At 32.3% G+C, this 14,593-nt stretch overlaps 1 protein-coding gene across 7 annotated transcripts in view; it reads left to right on the forward strand.

Annotated features, from left to right (window-relative positions):
* Positions 1-14,593, forward strand: part of LOC137239184 (nuclear pore complex protein DDB_G0274915) — a 339,788-nt gene that overhangs the window by 314,152 nt on the left and 11,043 nt on the right. For 6 of the 7 annotated variants that reach the window (XM_067764201.1, XM_067764200.1, XM_067764203.1 and 3 more), the window contains one exon: positions 8,210-9,785. In XM_067764201.1, the coding sequence (XP_067620302.1) occupies positions 8,210-8,543 (334 nt within the window). In that variant the 3' untranslated portion in view covers positions 8,544-9,785. Of the gene's footprint in view, positions 1-8,209; positions 9,786-12,777; positions 12,988-14,593 lie in introns of those variants that run through there. The other variant, XM_067764206.1, reaches the window with a different exon arrangement.

Raw genomic sequence — 14,593 nt, forward strand, 5'->3', positions numbered from 1 at the left:
CTGTGAGCTCTGCTCAACTGAGTATAAAAACCGCATCAAAATACGTTGTGTAGTTTTAAAGGTTTAATGATTCAAAGGGATATAGGGATACAAAAAGCGACTTTGTTTTATACTATGTAGTGATAGTGATTAGGAATATATCGCACCAATTTTAATTTATTTTTTTTGTTTCAAATAGGTGGCAGCCTTGTGAAAACATATTATGCAGATACGCTCTGCATTTTCTAGGTAACCTTAATCCGCTCAATAAACTTCCCTATCCCTTTCATTCTTCCGTAAATTTGCATGCTTTTCTCTTACTCTAACTCTCACTATTATATATAAATAAATGCAAAGCGCAATTACCTCTAAAGAGATTTTAGGCCGAGCTTCTCTGCCGATTTGCGTCGTGCGCCTTATTGATTTATCTTACAAATTTGGAGGAACGGAAACTGCATGTTTTACATCGGCCGGCATCTACAAGGCGGATGCGTTTTCACTGAAAAGCTTTTTATGGCAGAAATACTCTCGGAGTATTTGCCAAATCACTGCCGAGGGGCGACCTTGCTTATAAAAACTTTCTTCTATTTGGAAAATTTTGTTTCTGAAATTTTGATGTTGCTTTGCCCGTGGCTTGAACCCATTACCCTTACTTTCAATTTTTCTCTCACTCTCCCTCTTCTTGTTAAATTTACTTTAACCGAATTACGGGGGCTGTCAAGTTTTCGTTGTTGTACAAGTGACTTCACCACTTCACCTTTCGGGTTTTGTTGCGTCATGAACATGATGTTAATATTATATAAACCTAATTACTTAGATGAGTTAGCCGGGGATTGCCCGTATCGCTTTTAAATGTATGAAAACATTTATTTCAAGCAATTTTTAATTTTATAATTTATTTAATAATTTAGGAAAAATTTAAACAACGTGACATCAGGACGGACAAGGCGACAGCTGTTTCGATTATACCTTGTAAATCTCTTCAAAGCCTTTTCTCCCGGGAGTGGGAGTCGAACCCGCACTCCTACGATAGTTGAAATGGTTATAAACGCATTCAGCCACGTCATGTCTTAGTTGTTGTAAAGTTTTTCCCAATTGCCTTCATTCGCATACAGTTTCTCTGAAAACCGCCTTACAAACTTGCATAACTTCAACACATAACTACATACGAATTATGTGATGTGTGGAAGATAATATATGCGAATGAAGGAAATTGGGAAAAACTTTACAACAACTAAGGCATGACGTGGCTGAATGCGTTTATAACCATTTCAACTATCGTAGGAGTGCGGGTTCGACTCCCACTCCCGGGAGAAAAGGCTTTGAAGAGATTTACAAGGTATAATCGAAACAGCTGTCGCCTTGTCCGTCCTGATGTCACGTTGTTTAAATTTTTCCCAAATTATTAAATAAATTATAAAATTAAAAATTGCTTGAAATAAATGTTTTCATACATTTAAAAGCGATCCGGGCAATCCCCGGTTAACTCATATAAGTAGACAACATTTGGTTAATTCGTTGTAGTTATATAAATAGAACAAAAACAACAACAAATACCAAGTTTCTCTGAAATCCGCCTTACAAACTTGGATAACTTCAACACATAACCACATACGAATTATGTGATGTGTGGAAGATAATATATGCGAATGAAGGAAATTGGGAAAAACTTTACAACAACTAAGGCATGACGTGGCTGAATGCGTTTATAACCATTTCAGCTATCGTAGGAGTGCGGGTTCGACTCCCACTCCCGGGAAAAAAAGGCTTTGAAGAGATTTACAAGGTATAATCGAAACAGCTGTCGCCTTGTCCGTCCTGATATCACGTTGTTTAAATTTTTCCCAAATTATTAAATAAATTATAAAATTAAAAATTGCTTGAAATAAATGTTTTCATACATTTAAAAGCGACACGGGCAATCCCCGGTTAACTCATATAAGTAGACAACATTTGGTTAATTCGTTGTAGTTATATAAATAGAACAAAAACAACAACAAATACCAAGTTTCTCTGAAATCCGCCTTACAAACTTGGATAACTTCAACACATAACCACATACGAATTATGTGATGTGTGGAAGATAATATATGCGAATGAAGGCAATTGGGAAAAACTTTGCAACAACTAAGGCATGACGTGGCTGAATGCGTTTATAACCATTTCAACTATCGTAGGAGTGCGGGTTCGACTCCCACTCCCGAGAGAAAAGGCTTTGAAGAGATTTACAAGGTATAATCGAAACAGCTGTCGCCTTGTCCGTCCTGATCTCACGTTGTTAAAATTTTTCCCAAATTATTAAATAAATTATAGAATTAAAAATTGCTTGAAAAAATGTTTTCATACATTTAAAAGCGATACGGGCAATCCCCGGTTAACTCATATAAGTAGACAACATTTGGTTAATTCGTTGTAGTTCTATAAATAGAACAAAAACAACAACAAATACCAAGTCTCTCTGAAAACCGCCTTACAAACGGGCAATCCCCGGTTAACTCATATAAGTAGACAACATGTGGTTAATTCGTTGTAGTTCTATAAATAGAACAAAAACAACAACAAATACCAAGTTTCTCTGAAAACCGCCTTACGAACTTGCATAACTTCAACACATAGCTACATACGAATTATGTGATGTGTGGAAGATAATATATGCGAATGAAGGCAATTGGGAAAAACTTTACAACAACTAAGGCATGACGTGGCTGAATGTGTTTATAACCATTTCAACTATCGTAGGAGTGCGGGTTCGACTCCCACTCTCGGGAGAAAAGGCTTTGAAGAGATTTACAAGGTATAATAGAAACGGCTGTCGCCTTGTCCGTCCTGATGTCACGTTGTTTAAATTTTTCCCAAATTACTAAATAAATTATAAAACTAAAAATTGCTTGAAATAAATGTTTTCATACATTTAAAAGCGATACCGGCAATCCCCGGTTAACTCATATAAGTAGACAACATTTGGTTAATTCGTTGTAGTTCTATAAATAGAACAAAAACAATAACAAATACCAAGTTTCTCTGAAAACCGCCTTACAAACTTGCATAAATTCAACACATAACTACATACGAATTATGTGATGTGTGAAAGATAATATAAGCGAATGAAGGCAATTGGGAAAAACTTTACAACTAAGGCATGACGTGGCTGAATGCGTTTATAACCTTTCAACTATCGTAGGAGTGCGGGTTCGACTCCCACTCCCGGGAGAAAAGGTTTGAAGAGATTTACAAGGCATAATCGAAACAGCTGTCGCCTTGTCCGTCCTGATGTCAGGTTGTTTAAATTTTTCCCAAATTATTAAACTAATTACCTAGATTTTTTTATTTTGAACATTTATGCCCACTTGCAGGACGGCAAGTTAGCTTTTTATACCCAGCTGTACTTATACACAGGGTATTATAACTTTGATTGGATAACGGCTGGTTGTATAGGTATAAAGGAATCGAGATAGATATAGACTTCCAAATATCAAAATCATCAGTATCGAAAAAAAATGTTATTGAGCCATGTCCGTCCGTCCGTCCGTCTGTCCTTTAACACGATAACTTGAGTAAATATTGAGACATCTTCACCAAATTTAGTACACGAGCTTATCTGGACCCAGATAGGTATTGAAAATGAGCGAAATCGGATGATAATCACGCCCACTTTTTATATATATAACATTTTGGAAAACAGAAGAAACCTGATTATTTAGTAAATAATACACTTAGAATGTTGAAATTTGACGTGTGGACTGATATTGAGACTTTTGATAAAAAAAATTTTTAAATGGGCGTGGCACCGCCCACTTGTGATAAAATCAATTTCACAAATATTATTAATCATAAATCAAAAATCGTTAAACCTATCGTAACAAAATTCGGCATAGAGGTTGCCTTTACTATAAGGAATGCTTTGAAGAAAAATTTACGAAATCGGTTAAGGACCACGTCCACTTTTATATAAAAGATTTCTAAAAGGGTCGTGGACGAATAAAATAAGCTATATCTTTGCAAAAAACAGCTTTATATCAATGGTATTTCATTTCGTCACCCGCTTGCCGGAAGCATGAATGTGCCAAAATGAAAATGTTGGGAATCGAGTTTTAAAGTCTATTGCTCTGTAAAAATTAGTAGATTTAGTTTCTAGTATAAAAATGTACTTATATATTATACTAACACTATGCTCTTTTAACTGAGATAATTTTTCTGCTCGCATCTCTTCTATTCTTCGAGATTTAGCATATTCATTTTTCTGACACAACAAAAATTTAAAAAGCTGATATATTTTTTGTTAACACATCTATACAAAAAAATTAAAAGTATTCGGATCAGGTAAATCGGCTCAAGCTTTCTATGCATTTGATGCGTTGAATCCGAATAAGCTATAAGACTTGCCCCGACTGTTCATGGTATGGCCTTAACCTCAAAAGACGTACAAAAAATCACTACAGATTGATTTTTAAATAACGTTAGAGCCAAGCCAGGACCTGCTAGGCCAATTCCGTTGGCGGATTGGGATTCGGAGCATCACAGTACTTGCGAAAACATCCGCGGCTTTGACTTATCGAAAGTATGTATGTAAATGAAAAAAGTTACACATTAAATTCAATTTCATATACACTAATGTGTTTTTATTTAAGATATTATTGCAAATATAGAACTAGTTCTTATTCTCATCAGAATCAGAATTTTCTGAAATGTTGGGTTCGGGAAAAGCATTGCCCTCAAGATTTTTATAAAAAGAATGATATTATTTTGGTATAACCAGTTTTTACACAATTTTTCCAAGTATTTTAGATTCGGGAAGAGGCAACGGCTTCGAATAAACCAGTTTGCCTTCAATTAAACAACTATTTTTTCGGATATTAAGCTATTAAAAATTCTTCAACGTATAATTGTTTTTTTGAAGAATACCAGGCACGTATACCCGAACATTCGAACATACGAATATGTGCTGTTCTTATTTTTTTATATCTTTCATGAAAATGAAATGGTATATTAATTTCGTCACGAAACCGAAAATTGTAAGTCCTTAAAGGAAAATAGATAGACCCACCATTAAGTATACCGAAATAATCAGGTTGAAGAGCTGAGTTGATTTAGCCATGTCCGTCTGTCCGTCTGTCTGTTTGTATGCAAACTAGTCACTCAATTTTTGAGATATCTTGATAAAATTTGGTGAGCGGGTGTATTTGGGTGTCCGATTAGACATTTGTCGGAACCGACCGGATCGGACCACTATAGCATATATCCTCCATACAACCGATTTTTCAGAAAAAGAGGATTTTTGTAATATCTTACCCAATTTAACAGATTGAAGCTTCAAACTTCACCATATACTTTCGCATATTGCACATATTGTTGCCTGAAAAAATTTATGAGATCGGTCGTATATATAGTATATATCCCACACAACCGATTGTTCAGATAAGGAACTTTTCGTAATTACTGCCCTATTTTAAGAGCTAGAGGCTTCAAATTTCAACGAATGCTTACGTATATAGCATATATTGTTGTTTGAAAAAATCATAAAGATCGGTGGTATATATAGTATATATGTGGTGGTATATATAGTATATATATATATATTTTCGCAAATTTTAGGCCCATTTTAACAGCTAGAAGCTTCAAATTTCACCGAATATTTACGTATATAGCATATATTGTTGTCTGAAAAAATCATAGAGATCGGTTGTATATATAGTATATATCTCATACAACCGATTGTTCAGATAAGAAACTTTTCGCAATTTCTACCCCATTTTAACAGCTATAAGCTTCAAATTTCACCGATTGCTTACGTATATAGCATATATTGTTGTCTGAAAAAATCATAGAGATCGGTTGTATATATAGTATATATCTCATACAACCGATTGTTCAGATAAAAAACTTTTCGCAATTTCTACCCCATTTTAACAGCTATAAGCTTCAAATTTCACTGATTGCTTACGTATATAGCATATATTGTTGTCTGAAAAAATCATAGAGATCGGTTGTATATATAGTATATATCTCATACAACCGATTGTTCAGATAAGAAACTTTTCGCAATTTCTACCCCATTTTAACAGTTATAAGCTTCAAATTTCACCGATTGCTTACGTATATAGTATGTATTGTTGTGTCAAAAAATCATAGAGATCGGTGATATATATAATATATATATGATGGTATATATAGTATATATATATTTTTTTTACGATTTCGGCCCCATTTTAACAGCTAGAAGCTTCAAATTTCACCAAATGCTTACGTGTATAGCATATATTGATGTCTGAAAAAATCATTGAGATCGGTGGTATACATAGTATATATCTCATACAACCGATTGTTCAGATAAGAAACTTTGCGCAATTTCTGCCCCGTTTTAACAGCTAGAAGCTTCAAATTTCACAAAATGCTTACGTATATAGCATATATTGTTGTCTGAAAAAATCATAGAGATCGGTGGTATATATATTATATACTTCATATAAACTGTCATTTTGACCCCTTTTTTACGGCTAGAAGCTTCAAAATTCATCAAATTTCATCAAATAGTTACGTTTACGTGAATATTTTTGAAATACGTGATTCGTAGTCATAGTTTTTACATGCAGACCACAAAAAACGTGAAGCTTTGCATCCTCACACAGATTACCTACCTATTTTTTATTTTATATTTATCTTAAAAATCGTTTAGATATGTTCAAATTTCACCAAATGCTTACGTGTATAGCATATATTGTTGTCTGAGAAAATCATAGATACCGGTGGTATATATAGTATATATCTCATACAACCGATTGTTCAGATAAGAAACTGCGCAATTTCTGCCCCATTTTAACAGCTAGAAGCTTCAGATTTCACCAAATGCTTACGTATATAGCATATATTGTTGTCTGAAAAAATCATTGAGATCGGTGGTATATATAGTATATATCCCATACAACCGATTGTTCAGATAAGAAACTTTGCGCAATTTCTTCCCCATTTTAACAGCTAGAAGCTTCAAATTTCACCAAATGCTTACGTGTATAGCATATATTGTTGTCTGAAAAAATCATTGAGATCGGTGGTATATATAGTATATATCTCATACAACCGATTGTTCAGTTAAGAAACTTTGCGCAATTTCTGCCCCTTTTTAACAGCTAGACGCTTCAAATTTCACTATATGGTTACGTATATAGCATATATTGTTGTCTGAAAAAATCATAGAGATCGGTGGTATATATATTATATACCCCATATAAACTCTAATTTTTGCCCCCTTTTTACGGCTAGAAGCTTCAAAATTCATCAAATTTCATCAAATAGTTACGTTTACGTCATATATATGTTGAAATACGTGATTCGTAGTCATAGTTTTTACACGCAGACCATAAAAAACCTGAAACTTTGCATGCTCACACAAAGTACCTACCTGTTTTTTATTTTATATTTATCTTAAAAATCATTAAGGTATGTAGATCTGGTCACTATATATTTCTTATCTTATAGATCCGATTATTCGGAGATTACGAACGGGATAAGATTATTGTTCAGCCCCATTCATGAAAGGTATGAAGTCTTCGGCACAGCCGAAGACAGTCCCGTTCTTACTTGTTTTTTTTTTTCAAAAATTGTTTAGCCATATCAACGAATGTGTCATACAATGTGCCACATTAATTTTTCTGTCTTAACTTTGTGTGATTGAAGCATACATTCGTGAAAATGGCATTGCAAATTACACCCACCAAGAGAGTAGCGTTCCACGTGCATTCACCCAAAAGTGCAAACGTAAGCATAGCTTAAGCTCTTTGTTTAAGTAAGTAATGTAAGACGTAAGGGTGTATTAAACTTCTGGCAGTTAACCGGTATATATGTGCATAGAATAATGTACATATATAGTAAATATCTACGAATATGCACAAGTTTGTACATATTATTGTTATAGGTTAGGTTATACTTGTTTACGAGTTATTCTACAGAACAGTTGTGTAAGGTTTACCGTAGAGGCAAATTTCTTAATTGATTATATTCCTATTAATGTTAAATGTTCACACTTAAAACAACTGAAACCATATTTTAATTAGAACTATTTATAAACTTGTCGTCTCTCAACCTTTTCAAATACTAAAACACTAATACGCACTAAACTAACAAAGCTAACAGTGACTTTTGCATTAACAGTAACCACTTAAGAAGTTAACCTTACCACTATAAAATTTTACTAATTAACTTTTATTTTTGTCTTCACTTTCACCAAATTACATAGAAAATGTTGGCTTGAATCATCATTTGTTGGCATACGTCCATTGGACTCACCACAAACACCGGTCATCGAGAGTACAGAAACAGCATTTAGTAGCGCTACCAACACTGCAAAAACAACAGCTAACAATAGCATTAGCAGCCAATATAATAGTTATACAAATTATAATTATAATTACAATATAAGTAATTCATCAACAAATACGTTAACAGCAATAACAACACCAAATAGTATTGGTGGTATTGGCATCAATACAGCGATTACAACAAATCCACATGTGCTACGCATGAACGGTCTGAGTATCATTGGTGGTGGTGAGTCAGCAATTATGATTTAAGCGAAATTCTTAATTTAAAAAATATTATATACAATGAATATTTATGCATAATAATGATAATATGTATGGGTTGCTTGAAATCACACATAAAACGCACTATCACAAATGCATTTGCAACAACACTAAGCAAACAAAAAAGTAGCCGACTCTTTTTGTACCGATTAATATTTTAAAATTATGCTATCTTTTCTTAGTGGAAAAAAGCTGCGTAGTAAGTAGTAAAACAAGAAAAACTTTAGCATTTAAATTTTAGTTGTTTCTTGCTTACATCAATAGTGAGAAAATTAAAAAAAAAAATTATATAAAAACAAGCTGAAAATAATTATTGATAGTTATTTAGTTGTGTAGCATATTAGATGTTATCGATAAACATTTAAATGCATTTCATATATAAATATAAACGCATATTTATAATTTTTTAGAATTCGCAGTAAATGTCAACAAAAAAATATTTTAGTTAGCATGTGAAAATTTAATTTTTATATTTTTAATTGCAAGCAACTTTGTAAACTAAAGATGCTAAAAAAAGTATCAAAAAAAAAAAAAAACAACAAAGCAATCAATAGCAGCTAATTATACATTTTCAACAATTAGTTTGCACAAACCTTTTTCGTTTTATTTTGTAAGTAAAAATTTTTTTTCTTTATTTTGTTTTAAAAACAATCAACATAAATGTTTATATTCATGAATATATTCACTACGTTTTAAATGTGTAATTTCGTTTATATTTACGCATAAATTTTAACATTAATTTCTTTTTATTGTAAAAAACAAAAATGTGGCAATACTATGTTTTAAAGCATATACATACATAAGTTTTAAATAAAATAAATAAAAGAAAAAAACAATTCATTGATTCAAAAAATAAACAATTAAAGATATACTTCATTAATTATGCTCAAAACTTAGTTATAGACATATGACAAGAAATATATACATATATACATAAATACATACATACATACATACTTAAACTTACAAATTTTTTTATTATTTATCACTATTTCGTTAAATTTTAATTTTTAATGTATTAATAAATGTAGTTATTATAAATAAAAATTACTTTGTAATAAACTTTTAGTTTAAAAATTTTTATTTTTCATTTTTTTAGGTCTTAAGTTTCGACTTTGACAATTTATTTGCATATTTAATTACATACATACTTACTTATATCACAATACATATAAACGTTTTGTAAAATATATCCTCAAAGTAAAATAAATACATATTTACGTCCAAAAACTGATTTGCTTATTATTATTTTTTTTATTTTAATTTTTTATTCAATAAACCTGACACCTTTTTTTGTTTTTTTTTTTGCTACGAGTAGTTTTTAAAAATTACCCCAAAAGTTGAAGCTCTTGGTCCAAAGTAAAATATAACCAGAAAAGGTAGTTGCCGAACCAGCAGGCTATTCTGCTTGTTTAGATATAAGGAATGTTCTGACAGACCTAACTTTGGTCGCCAAGCCACTGCGCAACCTGAAGATTTTATTACGGCTCGGTTTTTTCTTTATTGCAAAATTAAAGAAATATCGTTCGGGAATATCAGACCACACTGCCGTTGTTAGCTTAGTTCGTCTTGCATAACTAATCCTGAATTTTTCGGATTTCTGGCAATTCAGAAAGTTTGTAAACTACGTTTTCGCTTACATGATATGTTGTTCAAGGTAAGCCGCATTTACCTAATCAAAAAACCGCTTGACCAATTTCGATATTTTTTTGTTGCCTTCGTTGTGGTGCAAGGATTGTTTAGAATTTTTTTTTGGATAAGTAGGCGATTCGACGCGTTCTATTAGGAAAAATTCAAATTCGCTATATCTCCGCAATTATTTGAAGAAGGTATTCAAAATTTTTTTAATTTTTTTTATTCAAAATTTATTATAGAATTCCATGTATGAGTGAGAGTTGAAGTGAGAAAGGGAGAGGGATTGGGAGAGAGATAAATGGAATTAGGGGTGGACAAGAACATGGAGCATAAAGAAGACAAGAATGGTATAAAGAGAAGAAGGGAAGCGGGGATCACTTTTTGGAAGTAGTCAAATCAATCCTGGGCCGAATAAGGCCTGCCGGGTACACTAGTCATTTATAAAAGCTAAAAACTAAAGCATGTATTTACGGAGCGTAGTGGGTCTACCGATGTATGTAATGTAATGCATTTTCAACCGTGTTTGAAAACATATTTCTGTATAACATGAGGCCCACACGTAAGCTCTCAGTCGTAGTTCGGCCCCAAACTATGTCAAATTATATTATCAATGGGTCAACCAATTCAAAAATTGAAAAATTTCAAGAAACTTTAAAAAGTAGGCTGTAGCTAAGTCTTCAGGAAAATTTACACAAAATCATGTATTCGAGTGCTTTGTACTTCCGGACAGTTCGAGTTCCTAGAAAACTGTAGTGCTTTATAAGCAAATTTGAAGTAACTACTTTTTATGAAAAAGTAGTTTTCAGATTTTTATGACAGTAGCCGTGTTCTTTTACACGTATATACGTCTACGATTGCGGGTAAAAAAAAACGTTTATCCTCACTTAGATAAAGTTTAGGAGACCCATCTAGCGGCAGTGGTTAAATAACTAGCTACAGAACATGTTGTACCGAAAAGCGGAGACACACACCTCTGTTGGCCATAGCGTATAACCTATAGCTGAATCGGTTGCAGTGAAAAGTGGGCACATACCACTTATAGAGGTAGTATAGAGATGAAACATAGACACATATTTCATTTGCATCTAGTGTAATGCGTATTGAAATTTAGGAGTACTCATTGTCTGCACAGCAATTTCAGAAGTGTAGATAATGTTTAACGCTTAGCAGTTAATATAAAGTTTAAGCGTATATGTATACAGATGCAAAAAAACACAGCTAGTAACTCATTTTCAGAGAGATAAAAACCCAATAATGTCAACTAAAAAACTTGTAAGCCGAAAAAGTCCAACCCTCGAAAAACACTTCAGAAAATTAAACCCTACTTTGAGTATCATTTGTTTGTTTACACACAGTTAAAAGTTTGAAGATAATAGTGAAAGTTTGAGCGAAAATCTAAAAATTTTTTTGTACTACATATATGAGAAAGCCAAATTTGATCAAAAATTGTAATTATACTGACATTCATGAAAATGAGTGCGCCGAGCCAGGTTTCAATTTTAAACCAAGGAAATCTGCACTTTTACTAAACAAAAAAAAAAATAAAAATTGTGCGTTCAGTCGGCAGGTTTCGAGTCGTGGTGCTATGGATTAGAGTCATACGTGTGCCCACAAAACTTATCAAAAGACTTCATGTACCGACTGATGGGTGAAATATTACCGTATCTTGGCTGCCGTTTCAAAAACGCACTACATACATTTTCACATTAGCCAAATAAAATTTTAAGAAACCCAGTGGTCTCACAATTTACTACTGGGTTTTTTAAAATGCATTCAAATGCTTCCAATTTAGTACAGCAAAGATTGAAAACTTCTTGAACCGGGGAATGGTTTAAAGTATAAGCACAAATGTTTAGCCTTGCAAGTATTTTATTTATTTATATTTTGAATTCTTAGTTTTTTTCTTTGAAGTTTTCAATTATTATAATTTTTTTTTTTTCATTGTTGCCAAATGCAAAATTTTTTTTTAATCTCTATCATGCACCAGTTGTAAACTAGTTACTTTAGTCATAGTTAGACATTGGAGATTCTTCACTATATAAATATATTTTGATTTGAAATTTAGTAGACACTTTTTTCCTTAAAAATTTCAACCTAACCTATAAACACCCTTTTCGTAACCTCTTTGCTTTTCTTTCTACTCCCTCACGTACTTACTTGTGATTACAGTTCGAAAATTCTCAATGTAATAAATAATGTTTAGCATTTATGATAAACAGAATTTGAAAAAACTCATTTGCAGCAATAACTTTTATAACTAAAAAAATATAAGTAAAATAGGTTAGATGTTTTTTCTACATTTCTAGCTCTTATTGTAGGCCGTAGGTTAAATTTAATTAGGATTAAGTTTAAGTATAGTTCAAAACTAGACGAATACATATAAATTTCGAAAAAAAAACAAACAAATTTTTTAAATATGCGTTTTATATTCTTGTTTCTTTTTTTCCGAATTCAAATCCATTGCAATTCAAATTAAAAAAAAAAATTTTAAATTATACAATTACAATTCACAATCGCATATTGCTTACATTATTCATTACAAAAACAAAAATATTTCCATAAAAATTCGAAATTATTGAAAATTTAGCGCCAGAACGCTCGTTAAGTAACGCTTCGCTAGAAGATGTTTTAACCTCACTATTAGGACTGCCATCGTCATCAACGTCAAGTGGTGGAGTGCAGAGCGTAAGCGTAGGCGCTGGTGCGGGTGTCAGCGCGGGCGCTAGCGTCGGCGTCAACGTCATCGCGGGCCCATCCGCCACAAGTGATCCATACACTAGGTCCACGTCGACGACAGGTATGAACCTGTAAGTTTTATTCCATCACCGACAAAATATATACTCGTCCATAAATATATATTACATACATATATACATACTTAGGTATACACATTTTTACAAATTAGTTTAAATTATAATCTAAATCTAAATTGTGTTTAACAATTTTTAAAAATTAAAATTTTTATTTAAAAAATTCAAGATTTCTTTCCTTATTTGATATATTTGTTTATTTATATCTATGGTTGATTGGATGATCACCCTGTCTAGGCTTTCAGATCAAAAATGTTGCATTCCAGAATTTGTTTCAAAAACTGAGAATCTTAGAATTTTTGCTGAAGAACGCCCTAGCACATAAATTATTGTAAAAAACACCTTATTTCAGTGAATTAATTTGAAACGATCTTTAGTAAAACTTTCAAATAAAGAGTTTTGGAATACATCCTGAGGTAGAACTTTTTTCAAGTAAATTTTGAGGTAGGACATTCCTCCATCTTTGCTATTACAGGTCGTTTTCGGATTGGCAAATGGAATAGGTTGATTTCCAAACAGCCGTTTACAAGTTTTCGAAAATTGTCGTTATTCAAAGTCGTTCGATACTTCAACCGACTTTTCTGCATGTGTTTTACCAATAGGCCGGAGCTGGCAAACACGAAGTTTGGCTTTTGGTGGAAACGTAGTATAACACTTTGACGTTACCGGATAAGAGCGTCATATGTGAAAAATATCTCTTTTTTTCTTCGTTTAACGTTCTATATCTTTGGCAAATCAATAGATATTATCTTAATATATTGAGCTAATTATATTAAAAATGTCCAGAGTGTTATATCAAAGAATTTTTCATATTTACCTTTGTAAACTCATTTAAATAGCTCAGAATATCGTATAGACTAACTTCATTAATGATTTTTTTTTGGGAAATTTATACACACGGTCCAAGTATTTGGTATTGAGCGTTAGTGTAATAGAGGGTGATTAGAAGCTGCCATGAATACTCGTTTCTTATTGACTACAATTCTTTTCATAGTTCAATAAAATTTCTATTTGAACAAAGACGAAGCATTTTTTAACTCTTTCCTAAAGAGTTATGTGGCTTGAATTTTTTTTAACAGATATTTTGTTTTTCAGCAACTTCATTGGAAAAAATTATAGCTAACGTGAATATTTAGAAAAATTCTCATTCATTGAATCTAACTTAATTTGAACCTACTGCTAACTATTAAAACTGATATATATATTAGGGCTATTTTCTCAGTCTAGAAAACGTGGAAAACGGAGAAACAATTCCACGTGTTTATACACAGCTGTACTTATACACAGGGTATTATAACTTTGATTGGATAACGGTTGGTTGTACAGGTATAAAGGAATCGAGATAGATATAGACTTCCATATATCAAAATCATCAGTATCGAAAACAATTTTATTGAGCCATGTCCGTCCGTCCGTCCGCCTGTCCGTTAACACGCGAACTTGAGTAAATATTGAGATATCTTCACCAAATTTGGTACACGACCTTATCTGGACCCAGAACAGATTGGTATTGAAAATGAGCGGAATCGGATGATAACCACGCCCACTTTTTATATATATAACATTTCGGAAAACACAAAAAACCTGATTATT

Source organism: Eurosta solidaginis, chromosome 2 (assembly GCF_040869045.1).
Source record: "Eurosta solidaginis isolate ZX-2024a chromosome 2, ASM4086904v1, whole genome shotgun sequence".
In the NCBI taxonomy this organism is placed as follows: domain Eukaryota; kingdom Metazoa; phylum Arthropoda; class Insecta; order Diptera; family Tephritidae; genus Eurosta; species Eurosta solidaginis.